At 37.4% G+C, this 12,998-nt stretch overlaps 1 protein-coding gene across 5 annotated transcripts in view; it reads left to right on the top strand.

Moving 5' to 3' along the window:
• The window catches only part of UHRF2 (ubiquitin like with PHD and ring finger domains 2), a 96,613-nt gene extending 87,514 nt beyond the window's left edge, over nt 1-9,099 (top strand). Inside the window, exons 12-16 of one of the 5 annotated variants that reach the window (XM_053573273.1) lie at nt 706-846; nt 2,490-2,586; nt 2,898-3,064; nt 6,664-6,762; nt 8,088-9,099. In XM_053573273.1, coding sequence (XP_053429248.1) covers nt 706-846; nt 2,490-2,586; nt 2,898-3,064; nt 6,664-6,762; nt 8,088-8,234 — 651 coding nt within the window. In that variant the 3' untranslated portion in view covers nt 8,235-9,099. Of the gene's footprint in view, nt 1-705; nt 2,034-2,489; nt 2,587-2,897; nt 3,065-6,663; nt 6,763-8,087 lie in introns of those variants that run through there. The other 4 variants (XR_008376304.1, XR_008376306.1, XM_053573277.1 and 1 more) reach the window with 4 other exon arrangements.
• The last annotated feature ends 3,899 nt before the right edge of the window (nt 9,100-12,998 follow it).

The raw sequence follows: 12,998 nt of genomic DNA, 5'->3' as shown, positions 1-12,998 counted from the left end.
ATCTCAGCTGCTTGGGAGGCTGAGGCAGGAGGATGGCTTGAGCCCAGGAGTTTGAGGTCCTGTGAGATGCTATCATGCCACTGCACTCTACCTGGGTGACAGAGCAAGACTTTGTCTCAGAAAAGAAAGAGGGCTGGGCATGGTGGTTTACTACCATAATCCTAGCACTCTGGGCGGCCAAGGCGGGCAGATTGCCTTAGCTTGGGAGTTCAAGACCAGCCTGAACAAGAGCGAGACCCCATTTCTAAAAATAGTCGAGCATTGTGGCAGATGCCTATAGTCCCAGCTACTTAGGAGGCTGAGGCAAAAGAATCACTTGAGCCCAGGAGTTAGAGGTTACTCTGAGCTAGGACTAGCTAGCACTCTACCAAGGGTGATTCTGTCTCAAAAAGTAAAAATAAAAAAGGAAAAAGTAAAAAAGGTGAGAGGATATATAGTGCCACCATTTTAATCTACCTGTGAGCAATTCTGTTAATTAGCGTAATTTGTTACTATGTAGCCATCTACACTTACATGGGAACTGTCTTAATAGGGATTAGATCAAAACAGTATTTTAGTGGATATTTTTGACTTATTTTACAGCAAAGCAAGTACCTTCTGAATTGCATTTAGTTCTGGCAAGTTTACTTATAACACTAATGTGATGATGTTATTAATAAATCTAAACTTTACATCTCAAACCAGTACTGATATATTTTGATTTAGGTGGTGAAATACTGGCCAGAGATTTCGTCAAGCCATGGATTCTTAGTTTGGCGGTATCTTTTAAGAAGAGATGATGTTGAACCTGCTCCTTGGACCTCAGAAGGAATAGAACGGTCAAGGAGATTATGTCTACGTTTACAGGTTAGATTATATTTGCCTAGGCTACTTGTATGTTCATAAAATTGTACACCTCTACTCTCTGGTATGCCCTAACATTGGATGTAACCCACAGCAGTTGATCAGTGGACTATAAGGGGTGAGGAATAAGATTGTCCAAATACACGAAAAGGTAGCATTCTAGGTGTCATCCTGTTCTAGGACCAAGGATTGTACTGGGAAAAGCTGGGCTTGTCAATAAAAAGTAAAATATTTCTACTTCAATTTAGAAATGAAGTATGAGGGGAAGGGATTCATAAAATTTAAGTATCAGAGGCCTTGAGAAGGGATGTTCATTTTAGAGGGTGCAGGGGTGTGTCTGGTAGGGGAAGGGTGGGGAAGAGGCTTATAGGAGTGGTCTGCTTTCTACCCTTCTCACTTTTCCTCACCCCTTTTTTTCTCTTCCCCCGCAAAGCTGCTTCCCTGCCCTGCCACCACCTTTAGTGCTTTTCCTTTTTTTCCCCTTTACCATGTTCAGCTATTAACTCATGAAAGACTTTATTGGTTTTGTATGCATAGTGGATGGTATGGCTGCATTTCCCCTTCACTGCCTGTATACCCTAGATTTTGTCCCTGACACTGACTTCAGAGCATGGTTTGAGTTCATCCCCCATCATTCCCCATTGGTGTGCTTCCTGTAAAGACTGCCAGCTTTGTCATTTCCCTTGGCTCTGCCTACACTGCATGTGTAGGGGCTGAACTATGGGCAAGTGTCTGACCACCCAGGCAGGTGAGTGTGTGTCTTCTAGTGCAAATCTTGTTTCTGTATTTTTCTTTTTAAACTCGTAGAATTGATTGTTTAAACAAGAGCCATTATCTGCTAAAATAACTACCAAAATTATACTTTTTATAACTAAATATTTTAAAAATTGCCAAATTAATTTCAAAAGGTTTTTTATATCCCAATGTTAAGAGCAGAAGCATGTGAGCCCATCTATGATGAGTTTATAATATCATTGATGTTTATAATATCACTTAAGCCTAAAACATTGAGTTTTTAACATGAGCATTATCACAAAGCATGCCCCACCCCTGCAAAAAAGGTAGCTATTAAAACATCAGGATAATAGAAATTTCTTTAAAGTATAACCCTTAGCTGGTAGAAGAGCTAGCACTTTAGTCATGTTCGGTCTTCCAAAACCCCCACCCCCACTAATCTTGGGAGGTAAGAATTTGACTCTTAATGTTTTTGGTTTTGTTTTTTATTAACTCCACACAACTTACTATAATCCCATCTATTTGATTACCATCTGTTGTGCTGTATGGTTGATCCTCACTTACCTTCATATCTAGATGTTACTTTTCTTCTTAAACTTTAAGCTACCTAGTCACAACTCTTAAAGACTTACCTTTCTTCTCTTAGATCTGAAACTAAGATCATTCATTGTATTATAAGATGGAATCTGTTAGCAGTCAAAGCTCTGTGGTTTTACCCTGAATTTGGGATTTGAATAGTCATTTGTCCTTTGAACTCTTTTCTTTAAATATCTATATTCTTTCTTTAGTTGAAGTCTTTTGGTTTGGGGAAAGTGTAGTCCCCCCTTTCCTTATTAAAAATTTCTCAGGAGGATCTAGAACCACCTTCTCTGTGAAGCTCAAATCTACATTGTACTTCTCCCTCCCATCAGTATCCAGCAGGTTACCCTTCAGATAAGGAAGGGAAGAAGACTAAAGGACAGTCAAAGAAGCAGGCCTGTGGAGCCACAAAAAGGCCAACTTCAGATGGTAGGTAATGATTGAAGAACATAAATCCTAATAAACTTTCTAATAAAGAAAAATATTAAGAGAATAAATTGAGACTTATAAGAAATTAAACGCAAATAGTTGAGGGGTGGGGGGTAGAGGGTAGGTCTTTTTGTGTATTTTTAGTAGCACAGAGCCAGAATGGCAGCAAATCCAGTATCCTAAACTCCAGGGGAAGTTAGATGCTTCTTTATGCTGGATATCTTTTTGCTAAACATTCCTGGTGCCAGTTAACTCTTGTTTCATAATTCTGCTTAGAACTACTTATAAGTCTGCTGATATATTTTTTTAAGCAAACCTAGATGACTGTCCAAGTGCCTCCAAAGGGTTCAAAGCATCAGATTCAGCAGAAGCAGTTGAGGCATTCCAACTAACTACTCAGCAACAACATCTAATAAGAGAGGACTGTCAAAACCAGAAGCTGTGGGATGAAGTGCTTGCATCTCTTGTGGAAGGACCAGTATGTAAAGATTTTTTAAAATAACATTCTAATATTAACAAATAATGAAAAGTAATTTTCTTATGAAGTATGATTTTCACTAGTCAGTCAAAACTTGATCTTTCTATTTAATTTTCTCATCCAGCGTCTCCACCTTTCAAAGATAATCTAAAGCAATAAATTTAAGTGTTTATAAATTTAAGCCTCTTAGATGTTGGGTTTTGACTTCTCTGTGCCTGAACTTAAAATAGTATTTTGACTTCTCTGTGCCTTCTAGTATTCCTAGAAGGAATAGTACACTTCAGCTGTGAGACACAAGCAACCTACTTTTAAAACTCACCAGGAAAGTTTTTGTTACAGTGCAAAATTGCCTGCCTAGTAGCATAAATTTTAAGCAAATCAGTACAATTTTCTTTCTTTTTTTTTTTTGGCCGGAGCTGGGTTTGAATCCGCCACCTCCGGCATATGGGGCCGGCGCCCCACCCACTTGACCACAGGTGCCGCCCTACAATTTTCAAACCTATATGTTCAACTTAGGGATAAAATGAGCCAGCATTGGTTTATTTAAATATTTTATATTTTTAAATTTTTTTCTCATTTTCAGGCAATCATAAATTTTAAAGTGAAATTATCAAGTCCCCAAAGTTGGAGGCTTCAGATGTGAATTGCCTGTTTATTCCTTGTTCACTTGCTTTTATTGTGACTTCAGTTTTGCGTATAAATTTGAATCTTCTATTAGATACTGACCCCTTATCCTTTGTAATAGGATTACTTTTGTGTTTTCTTTCCCTCCAAAATGGTTGATGTACAACTATTGTGGGTGAGCTCTAGTAGCCTCTCTTGAGAATCCATCTTGTCATCTTAGTAATTTCTTCTTCCCAATTCTCTTTTATCTTTCATTTCATTGGTTAGAACATCTCATATGTCTGAAATGGGGTTAATTGGAATTATCATTTCCTTTGCCTATAAATCTATAAATGTGATATGTTGGGTTATCTTTGGTAGAATGAGGACATAGGAAAAGTGATTTCACTCTGTGGAATTACTTTTAGTCAAGAGACCCAGGTACAAGAGACTCTGACTTTGTTAGGTTAGACTTACTTTCACTTAGAGAAGTTAAAATACAGTGAGCCATTATTAATCAGTCTAATTATTCTCTGGGCGCAAAGGACACAGGTTATGATAACTCAGGTGACTTCTATCTGTGGATAGGCAAGAAGGAAAGTAGCAAATATAAATGGAAGAAAAAGCCACCTGAGTGCCCATGGAATTTCTCCTCCTCCTGGGTGATATCCTACTAGTTCTATCACGATAGGACTTGGCCTGTCATGGTCAGATTCTTGTGACCTTGTTGCTAGCAGTTGCTTTGGATGTTAATATACTATTGCCCTGGACAAGTTTTATGTCCATACTCTTCAAAGAAGCCAGAAAACTGAGTGTTAGCCAACAGTGACTTTAAATCCATATGTATGTGTGTACATTTATATACCAATTACTGCCCAAGGCCCTATGTGATCAATAGCCCAACCTTCGTCTGTAGTCTTCTCTTGCTACCTTTTTGTGCCCAAACTGTTTTGACTATAGTAGTCTCTGTGCTAGTTAAACACACTCAATTTGTTGCTGCCCTATGCCTTTTCACCATATTCTTTCTGCCTGGAATGCTTTCTTGTCTTCCTGTGGCTTACTCCTTCATATCTTTTAAGCCTGCATAAATACTACACTTCTCAGGGAGGTCCTCTAAAAGTTCCCTGAGCACAGAGACTTTGTTTTCTTATTGCCACTGTAGATGAATGTCTAGCACATTATAGGAATTCAAAATACCTGTATTACATATACCCGTATTATGGACACATGGAAGTCCAGGAAAATAGTGGTCATTAACAAAGTAGTTTGTCAGGGAACAGAGGATACTTGCTATAAAGTTTAGGTGTATACAACATCTTCCCATTAAATGCCATATTTTTTAATGTGTTGTATAATACTAACGTATTTTCGTAATTCATGTTCATTGGTCAAAGATGTTAAGACATCTGGGGTTTTTTTGTTTGTTTTTTTGAGGCAGAATCTGTTTGTCACTCTTGGTAGAGTGCTGTCGCATCACAGCTCACAGCAACCTCAAACTCTTGGGCTCAAGCGGTTCTCTTGCCTCAGCCTCCCAAGTAGCTGGGACTATAGGCACTCGGCTATTTTTAGAGACAAAGTCTTGTTCTAGCTCAGACTGGTGTCAAGCACCTGAGTTCGGGCAGTCCACCTGTCTTGGCCTCCCAGAGGGCTAGCATTACGAGCATGACAAGACATCTTTTTAGAATGTAACATTTAATTTAACTTAATTCCTGTAAAATCTGCATTTTCTATTAACCTAAATAAACCCATAAAATGTATTTCCTTACTACCAAAAGAACTGAATGGAGGATTATCCTCATGACTATTCAAAACTACCTTTCCTTCTAGTTTAAAAGAAACAGCCTGGATAAAATGGAATTGGTAATGGCTTTTGAAGAAAATAAAGTATCCATTTGATCATATACTCTAGGTAGCTCTATTTTTTATAATTTTATCCTACTTTAAACATTGGCATCAGGAAAACATGGGACTTTTGGATGAAGGCAAAATACCACAGAATAATCCTAGAAGAATAAATTGTAATTCTTAGTAGTATTAGATATTATAGAGAGTATTAGTGCCTAGTCCTTCCTTAAAAAATTAAAAAATTTAAATTTTTAAAAAGCTTTAAAAAGCTTAAAAAATTCAAATTTGGTAATAGCCAAAGATAAAAAGGCAACCATTAGGTAATGACCTGGAGACAAAGCTGCCCATTATATTTTCACATAAGATCATTTATCCCAGGAATGTGAGGTTTAGGTGGTTGCCTTTTTTCTCTATTTTTTATTTTGAAATAGGATCTTGATCTGTTGCCCAAGCCAGAGTGCAGTAGTATAATCATAGCTCACTGCACCTTTTAATTCCTGGATCCAAGCAATCCTTCTACCTCAGCCTCCTGATAGCTGGGGCCGGGGCCTCATTATGTTGCCTAGGCTGGTCTCAAACTCTTGGCTTCAAGCAATCCTCCTGCCTCAGTCTGCCAAAGTGCTGAGATTGCAGGCATGAGCTACTGCGCCTAGTCAGACTTTGACTTTAATGGCATATATTTTGGCTTCGCAGCATTTTCAGTGCTAGTACTGTGTGAGGAATACAGTTTCTTCAGCTTATAAATTTGCTTATCTCGAGTAGCTACAAGAGTGACTACTTTTTTTCTTATTAGAAAACATTAAATATGACTAAGACCCTTTTTTGATACACTATAGACATGCATATTTTGGTGGTATAAGTGAAATTTTGATACATTCATGTAATAATAATTCAGGATGATTGGAATATTCATCACCTCAAACATTTTTCTTTATTCTAGGAAAAGTTGAATTATTTTCTACTCACTATATTGATAAAGTATACAATAAATTATTTACTGTAATCCCTCTACTAATTTGTTGAACAGTAGGTCTTATTTCTTCTATCTAGCTATATTTTTGTACCCTTTAACTACTAACACCTTTTTTCTGGTCACTTAGTATATTATGAACTGTTAACCTTTATTTCCTTCCCCTTGGGTATCATTCTAGAATTTTCTGAAAAAGTTGGAACAGTCTTTTATGTGTGTCTGCTGCCAGGAGCTAGTTTACCAGCCTGTGACAACAGAATGCTTCCACAATGTTTGTAAAGTAAGTGGAATTCCTTTCTCATTTCCAATATTAGGCCTGAAGGCACACTATTCGCTATACTTTTTTTTAGTGAGCTAAGAAGCATTTTTTTCCATGAAGTGTAGGATAGTTATGGAACCTTGTCTATTAAGAAGCATTTAATTATATCTCGAAGGTAAATGCATGTTTTAATTTGATAGTTATGGTAATTCTATTAATAGTTTCAGATAAAAAAATAGTTTGAGATATTCTATCATGTTTAGAATGACTAAGGAAGAGTTGAAATGAAGACATAAGTGTCATTGATCTTTACTGTGTAATAGTTTATATATTTTATATATTACAGTGCGAACTGGAGTAGTTTCACATATTTAATAAAGAATCTAACAGATTATATCTGGCAGAATGCCCAGATGAATTAAATATTGTGTTATCATTATGGCATAAAAGGAAAGTTTGAGTTTTAGTCAAGCATTGGACTCTTGCTTTATGAAGTAGTGGTTGTGTGCCCTATCCTAACTTCAGAACTTTAGTTTCTTTTGTAAAATGGAAACAAATCTTCTACCTATGAGTTCGTGCCTGACCTTGAGTCAGTTAACTCTTTTTACTATATTTAACATAGCTAAATATATATATATATATTTTTGAGACGGAGGCTCAAGCTGTCACCCTAGTTAGAGTGCTGTAGCATCACTGCTCACAGCAACCTCAAACTCTTGGGCTTAAGCAATCCTCTTGCTTTAGCCTCCCAAGTAGCTTGGGACCACAGGCGCCCACCACAATGCCTGGCTGTTTTTGGTTATAGTTGTCGTCGTTTAGCAGGCCCAGGCTGGATTCGAACCCGCCAGCTCCGGTGTCTGTGCTGGCTCCTTAGCCGCTTGAGCTACAGGTGCCAAGCCTAAATATATATTTTAAAGACCCATTATGTGTTGAGTGATTTGGTAAAATATGTAACTTTAGTTCTAAGGAGAGGAATTCTGATTTTTTTTTTTTTCCTCCAGGGCTCTGTTAGGAAAGAACAGCATTAAAATACAGCCTAAAAGATTAGGCTAGTAGAAATCACATGTAATCTCTAACACCATCATGTTACTGGATAAGGAAATTGAAGCACAAAATAGTTAAATCATTTACCTGAAGTCTCATAGTGTGTGCCAGAGGTGGAACTAAAATCAGGACTGTAGGCTTTTTCATAGTGCAGATGTAGGTCTTTTCATTTTGTATATTTCTTGTTACCAAACACTAAGTTTCTAGTTCCCAGCATAAGTTGCTAAATACTTTTTCTACGTGCTTTACCCTCAGATAAAATTGGGTGTTTTTTTTTTTTTTTTTCATTGGTTTTACTTTAGGATTGCTTGCAACGTTCCTTTAAGGCCCAAGTTTTCTCCTGCCCTGCTTGTCGGCATGATCTTGGCAAGAATTACATCATGATTCCCAATGAGAGTCTACAGACTCTACTTGACCTTTTCTTCCCTGGCTACAGCAAAGGACGGTGATCTGTCTACTTCCACTATGTTGTTCCTGGTGACTTTTTGGACAATAAAGAATCTTAAAATGGGTGGGGGAGGGTGGAAGTAATGGTGGACCATATCTCACGTTCTGAAGCAGCTAATCCTCTTTCCCACATAGCCATCATTTGTGTGTGTAGTAAGAGGCCCATTTCTCAACTGTCTTTTAACTATCAAAAGGTAGTTCCTGTCTGTAACAGCTAGTTTTAATGAGTCAGAGCCTCAGCTAGTTGATATCCAAGTTACAATTTATTTTGCAACTACCTCAGGACAGAAAAGATTTATGGGGATTTTAAAAATCATTGAATAATTAGTTAAATGAAATTTTAGCTACACACTGCCTCCCAAATATTAGTTGTGCCTGGTTCTTGTAATTTGATTTTACAGAAAAGGAAATGACACTTGAGATCCTTGGAATGAATGCAGCTTCTGTAATGTGCATAATACTTTTTTTAGCGTCTCTTCCATTACAAAGTGTTTTGCAAGGACAGGTTCATTTTTTGGCCCACTTTGTGAGCTCCATTGTGCTTTTTCCTGGTGTTTTATGCAAGTTGACTACTAATGACTAATGAGAACAATAATGAATGCATTGTTGCAGCATTAGTGTAATGTGGTGTGGTTTTGCACTTAAAAGAAGTATTCAGATGCTGTAGTTGTAAATGTTTATGAAAACCCACTTCTATACTAGTCAAATTGCTTTTAGTGAGTCTCACCAGTGGTTTTACATCTGCAGAGTATTGAGGGCTGTGCTGACTTTGGAGAGGATTTAAAATTGCTTCATATTGTGATCCTAAATTTTATATTCACTATATTCCCTAAAGTATACCTTAATAAATATTTTATGATCAGAAAACTCATCTTGCTTTATTTTTTTATATTTGTCTGGCTTATATTATGGATTTTTAAGAATCATTTACTTTAGGGTTTTTCATTGTGTGTCTTTATTGAAACAGACATTTTAAAATTTTGATCTTGATAATGAGAACGAGAATGAAATCTTAAGCACTAAGGAAAAATTTCATCCTGTTTTTTAGATTTCATTCTATGCTTATTCTTAGCCAAAAGGCCAAGAAGCAATAAATTTTATCTTCAATAGGAAAATTTTTCAAAAGACCTAGTATAACTGACTTTTGTCTTAATGTCACTTTGTCACCCTAGGTAGAGTGCTGTGGCGTCACAGCTCACAGCAACCTCAAACTCTTGGGCTTAAGCGATTCTCTTGCCTCAGCCTCCCAAGTAGATAGGACTACAGGTGCCCACCACAACACTAGGCTATTTTTAGAGATGAGGTCTCACTCTCAGACTGGTCTCAAACTCATGAGCTCAGGCAATCCACCCACTTCAGCCTCCTGGAGTGCTAGGATTACAGGTGTGAGCTATTGTGCCTGGCCTTTATAATTATTTATTTATTTATTTATTTTGAGACAGAGTCTCAAGCTATTGCCCTGGGTAGAGTGTCATGGCATCATAGCTCACAGCAACCTCAAACTCTTGAGCTGAAGTTATCCTCTTGCCTCAATTTTTTTTTCTTTTTCTATTTTTAGTAGAGACGGGGTCTCGATTTTGCTCAAACTGGTCTCAAACTTGTAAGCATGAACAGTCCATCCACCTTGGCCTCCCCGAGTGCTAGGATTATAGGCATGAGCCACCACACCTGACCAAGAATATTTTAAAACATTATTTTACTCTCTGTTCTGCGATACACTTATCAAAGTCTTAATGTGACCAAGTTAGTCTTTCCACCCCTAAATTCTGAATCATATAAATAACATATTTTACACCAGTCACTTGTACATTTTTATGTGTATTCATTTAATCCTTCTGACAACTCTAAGAGGTGAATTATCAGCAGAATTGAAAGTTTAAGTAACTTGCCCAAAGGTCGTATATCAAGCCTGTGGCAGAGCTGTGCTATAAATGTGGAGCTGTGCTGTAAACTTGGCAGTCTGAATCCAGAGCTCTGGTGATCTTTACTTCGTGCTATATAGGCTCTTGCCCTTGGTTATAAGGCAAACTAGTTTCATCGCTTTCCCTGCATTCAGTTAAATTCAAAATCCGGTTTGGGAAAACACTTATAGCATAGTAATTGGAGCAATTATCACTTGGGACTAGTTATAGACACTGGAATCATTTTTATTTTGAAGTATCAAATTCAGGTAGGACCTTAAACTGAAAATGAAGCATGGCTAGGTGTGGTGGCTAAAACGCATGTAATCCTAGCACTCTGGAAGGCCAAGGCAGGTGAGTTGTTTGAGCTTAGGAGATTGATACCAGCTTGAATAAAAGCGAGATTCTGTCTCTACTAAAAATAGAAAAACTAGCTGGGAATAATGGTACACACCTGTAGTCCCAGCTACTTGGGAGGCTTACTTGAACCTAAGAGCTTGAGGTTCCTATGTATGAGCTGTGATGCCATGGCATGCTACTCAGAGCAACAGAGTACAACTCTGTCTCAAAAAAATATATATCAAGCATTACATCCTCTAGTGCTATATTCCCTCTAGCATTCATTGTTCCTGCATGAAGGGTGGGAAATGTCTCCCAGTTTTAGCTACCTGAACTGGTTTATTTCTACCACTTTTACTAGCAAAATAACTAATTTCCACGTTTCTGCTACGAATTGTCCAAACTCTGCCCTAACACAGTAGACTAGGAAAGAAAGCTGATTATAGCTTAACAAATTCATACTTCAAGAATGGCCCAAAGCCAAGCAGTATTTTATTTTTATTTTATTCTTTTTTTTGAGACATAATCTTACTATGTATCTTGGTAGAGTGCCGTGGCATCACAGCTCACAGCAACCTCCAACTCTTGGGCTTAAGCGATTCTCTTGCCTCAGCCTCCCAAGTAGCTGGGACTACAGGCACATGCCACAACGCCCAACTATTTTTTGTTGTAGTTGTCATTGGTGTTTTATTTGGGCTGGGTTCAAGCCCGCCAGCCCCAGTGTATGTGGCTGGCACCCTAACCACTGAGCCATGGGTGTGGAGCCAAGCAGTATTTTATTCTTGAACTTTTTTAGTCATCCAGTTTTTTTTTTTTTTTTTTACATAAGCATTTCAGTTTATGTCTAGAGAATGGGGACTTTTAGAAAACATAACCACAATACTATTGTCACATGTAAAAAAAATTAATAGATTTTTTTCACATCAGTTACCTAGTAAATGTTCCAATTTGTATTGTCTCAAATGTCATAGTTGATTTGTCTGAATCATGATCCAAATAAAAATTTCATCACAGTGTGATTAATTGCTGTCTCCTAAATATCTTTTAATCTACACGTATACACTCATATATTTTTTTCTTTTCACTTTTGCAGTTTGTGTGTTGAAATTAAGTTGGTTCTGAAGCTTTTCTGACAGATTTGCTGACGGAACCCTGTGGTACAAGTTTAAGACTTCTCTGTGAATTGGTAGTTAAAGTATGACCAGAATGAGATCTGACTTAAGACTTCCTCATAGGCCATTTGGTTGTCTTTTGGTGTCACGTAATATCTGCCTCCTAGTCCTAAGTCTGAAAGATGTGCTTTTTCCCCACTGGTATCTGTTACATTTTATAGTTTATGGTGATTAAGTATTCAACCACTTTACTATAAGTAGCATTTTTTTAAACATTTTTTTTTCTGATTACATAAGGCCTCTCTAGTTTTAGAAATCACTTTTAATGATTCACTCAACAAATAATGTGCATGCTAATATGTTTCAGGATATTAGGTAAACTTTGAGAAGATGACAAACATTCTCATTATGGTCACAGCTTTGTTATGACAGTTTAGGTAAAGGGGTCCTAGGTCCTACCTGTATATTTAAAATCTTCGATTTTACTATAGATCCTACTTAAGGGATCTTGTAAGAGTTGAGTAGTGATCTCTGACAAGTCCACTGTCTGCTATTTGCCCATTAGGGACCAAAGCCTTTTACCTACCATTCTTTAGGACACACGTGAATCTGAGTGAATTGAGCTTGATGGCCCAGTCACTACCAGCTTACATTAGAGTTACACTGACCTGTCCACTTTACTGGCTGGTCTCTACAACCAGACCTTCCAAATTCCTAAAGGAACTGGAATTTAGGGAGCTGGCTGGATCTGATCCTACACAGAAAAAAAAAAAAAATCACTGGATGTAAGTAAACCAAGAGCTACTTAGACCACACAGGCAGAACAAATAACTCCGTATTGGAAAAAATGAATTCTACAACTGTCTATTCAAATATGGCACTATGTTGCATTGATAGAATAGGCTGCTGTGTGAAGAGTAATTTGATATTAAAATTCCTGGAATAAAACATTGTGAAAACAAAATGGAACAGACAAAACAGAATTGGACACTGCTAAAATTTTAATTTATTGCCAAGTAATCTGTTACTTATAGATATGCCACAGTTTATTCATCTACTGATGAATATTTGGATTGTTTCCAGCATTTTGCTATTATGAATAAAGCTGTAAACCCTCATATTTGGAAATTTTTTTTTTTTTTTTTTTTGACATAGTCTCATTTTGTCACCCTCGATAGAGTGCAGTGGTGTCATATCTTACAGAAACCTCAAACTCTTGGGCTCAAGCAATTCTCTTGCCTCAGCCTTCCGAGTAGCTGGGACTACAGGTGCCTATCACAACATGTGGCTGTTTTAGATACAAGTTTCGCTCTTGCTCAGGCCTGGTTTTGAACTCCTGTGCTCAAGCAATGCACCCAGCTTGGCCTCCCAGAGTGCTAGAATTACAATTGTGAGCCACCATACATGGAAAACT

The sequence above is a fragment of the Nycticebus coucang genome, chromosome 2 (genome assembly GCF_027406575.1).
Source record: "Nycticebus coucang isolate mNycCou1 chromosome 2, mNycCou1.pri, whole genome shotgun sequence".
Taxonomy (NCBI): domain Eukaryota; kingdom Metazoa; phylum Chordata; class Mammalia; order Primates; family Lorisidae; genus Nycticebus; species Nycticebus coucang.
This window is presented reverse-complemented; position numbering and strand designations above follow the sequence as displayed.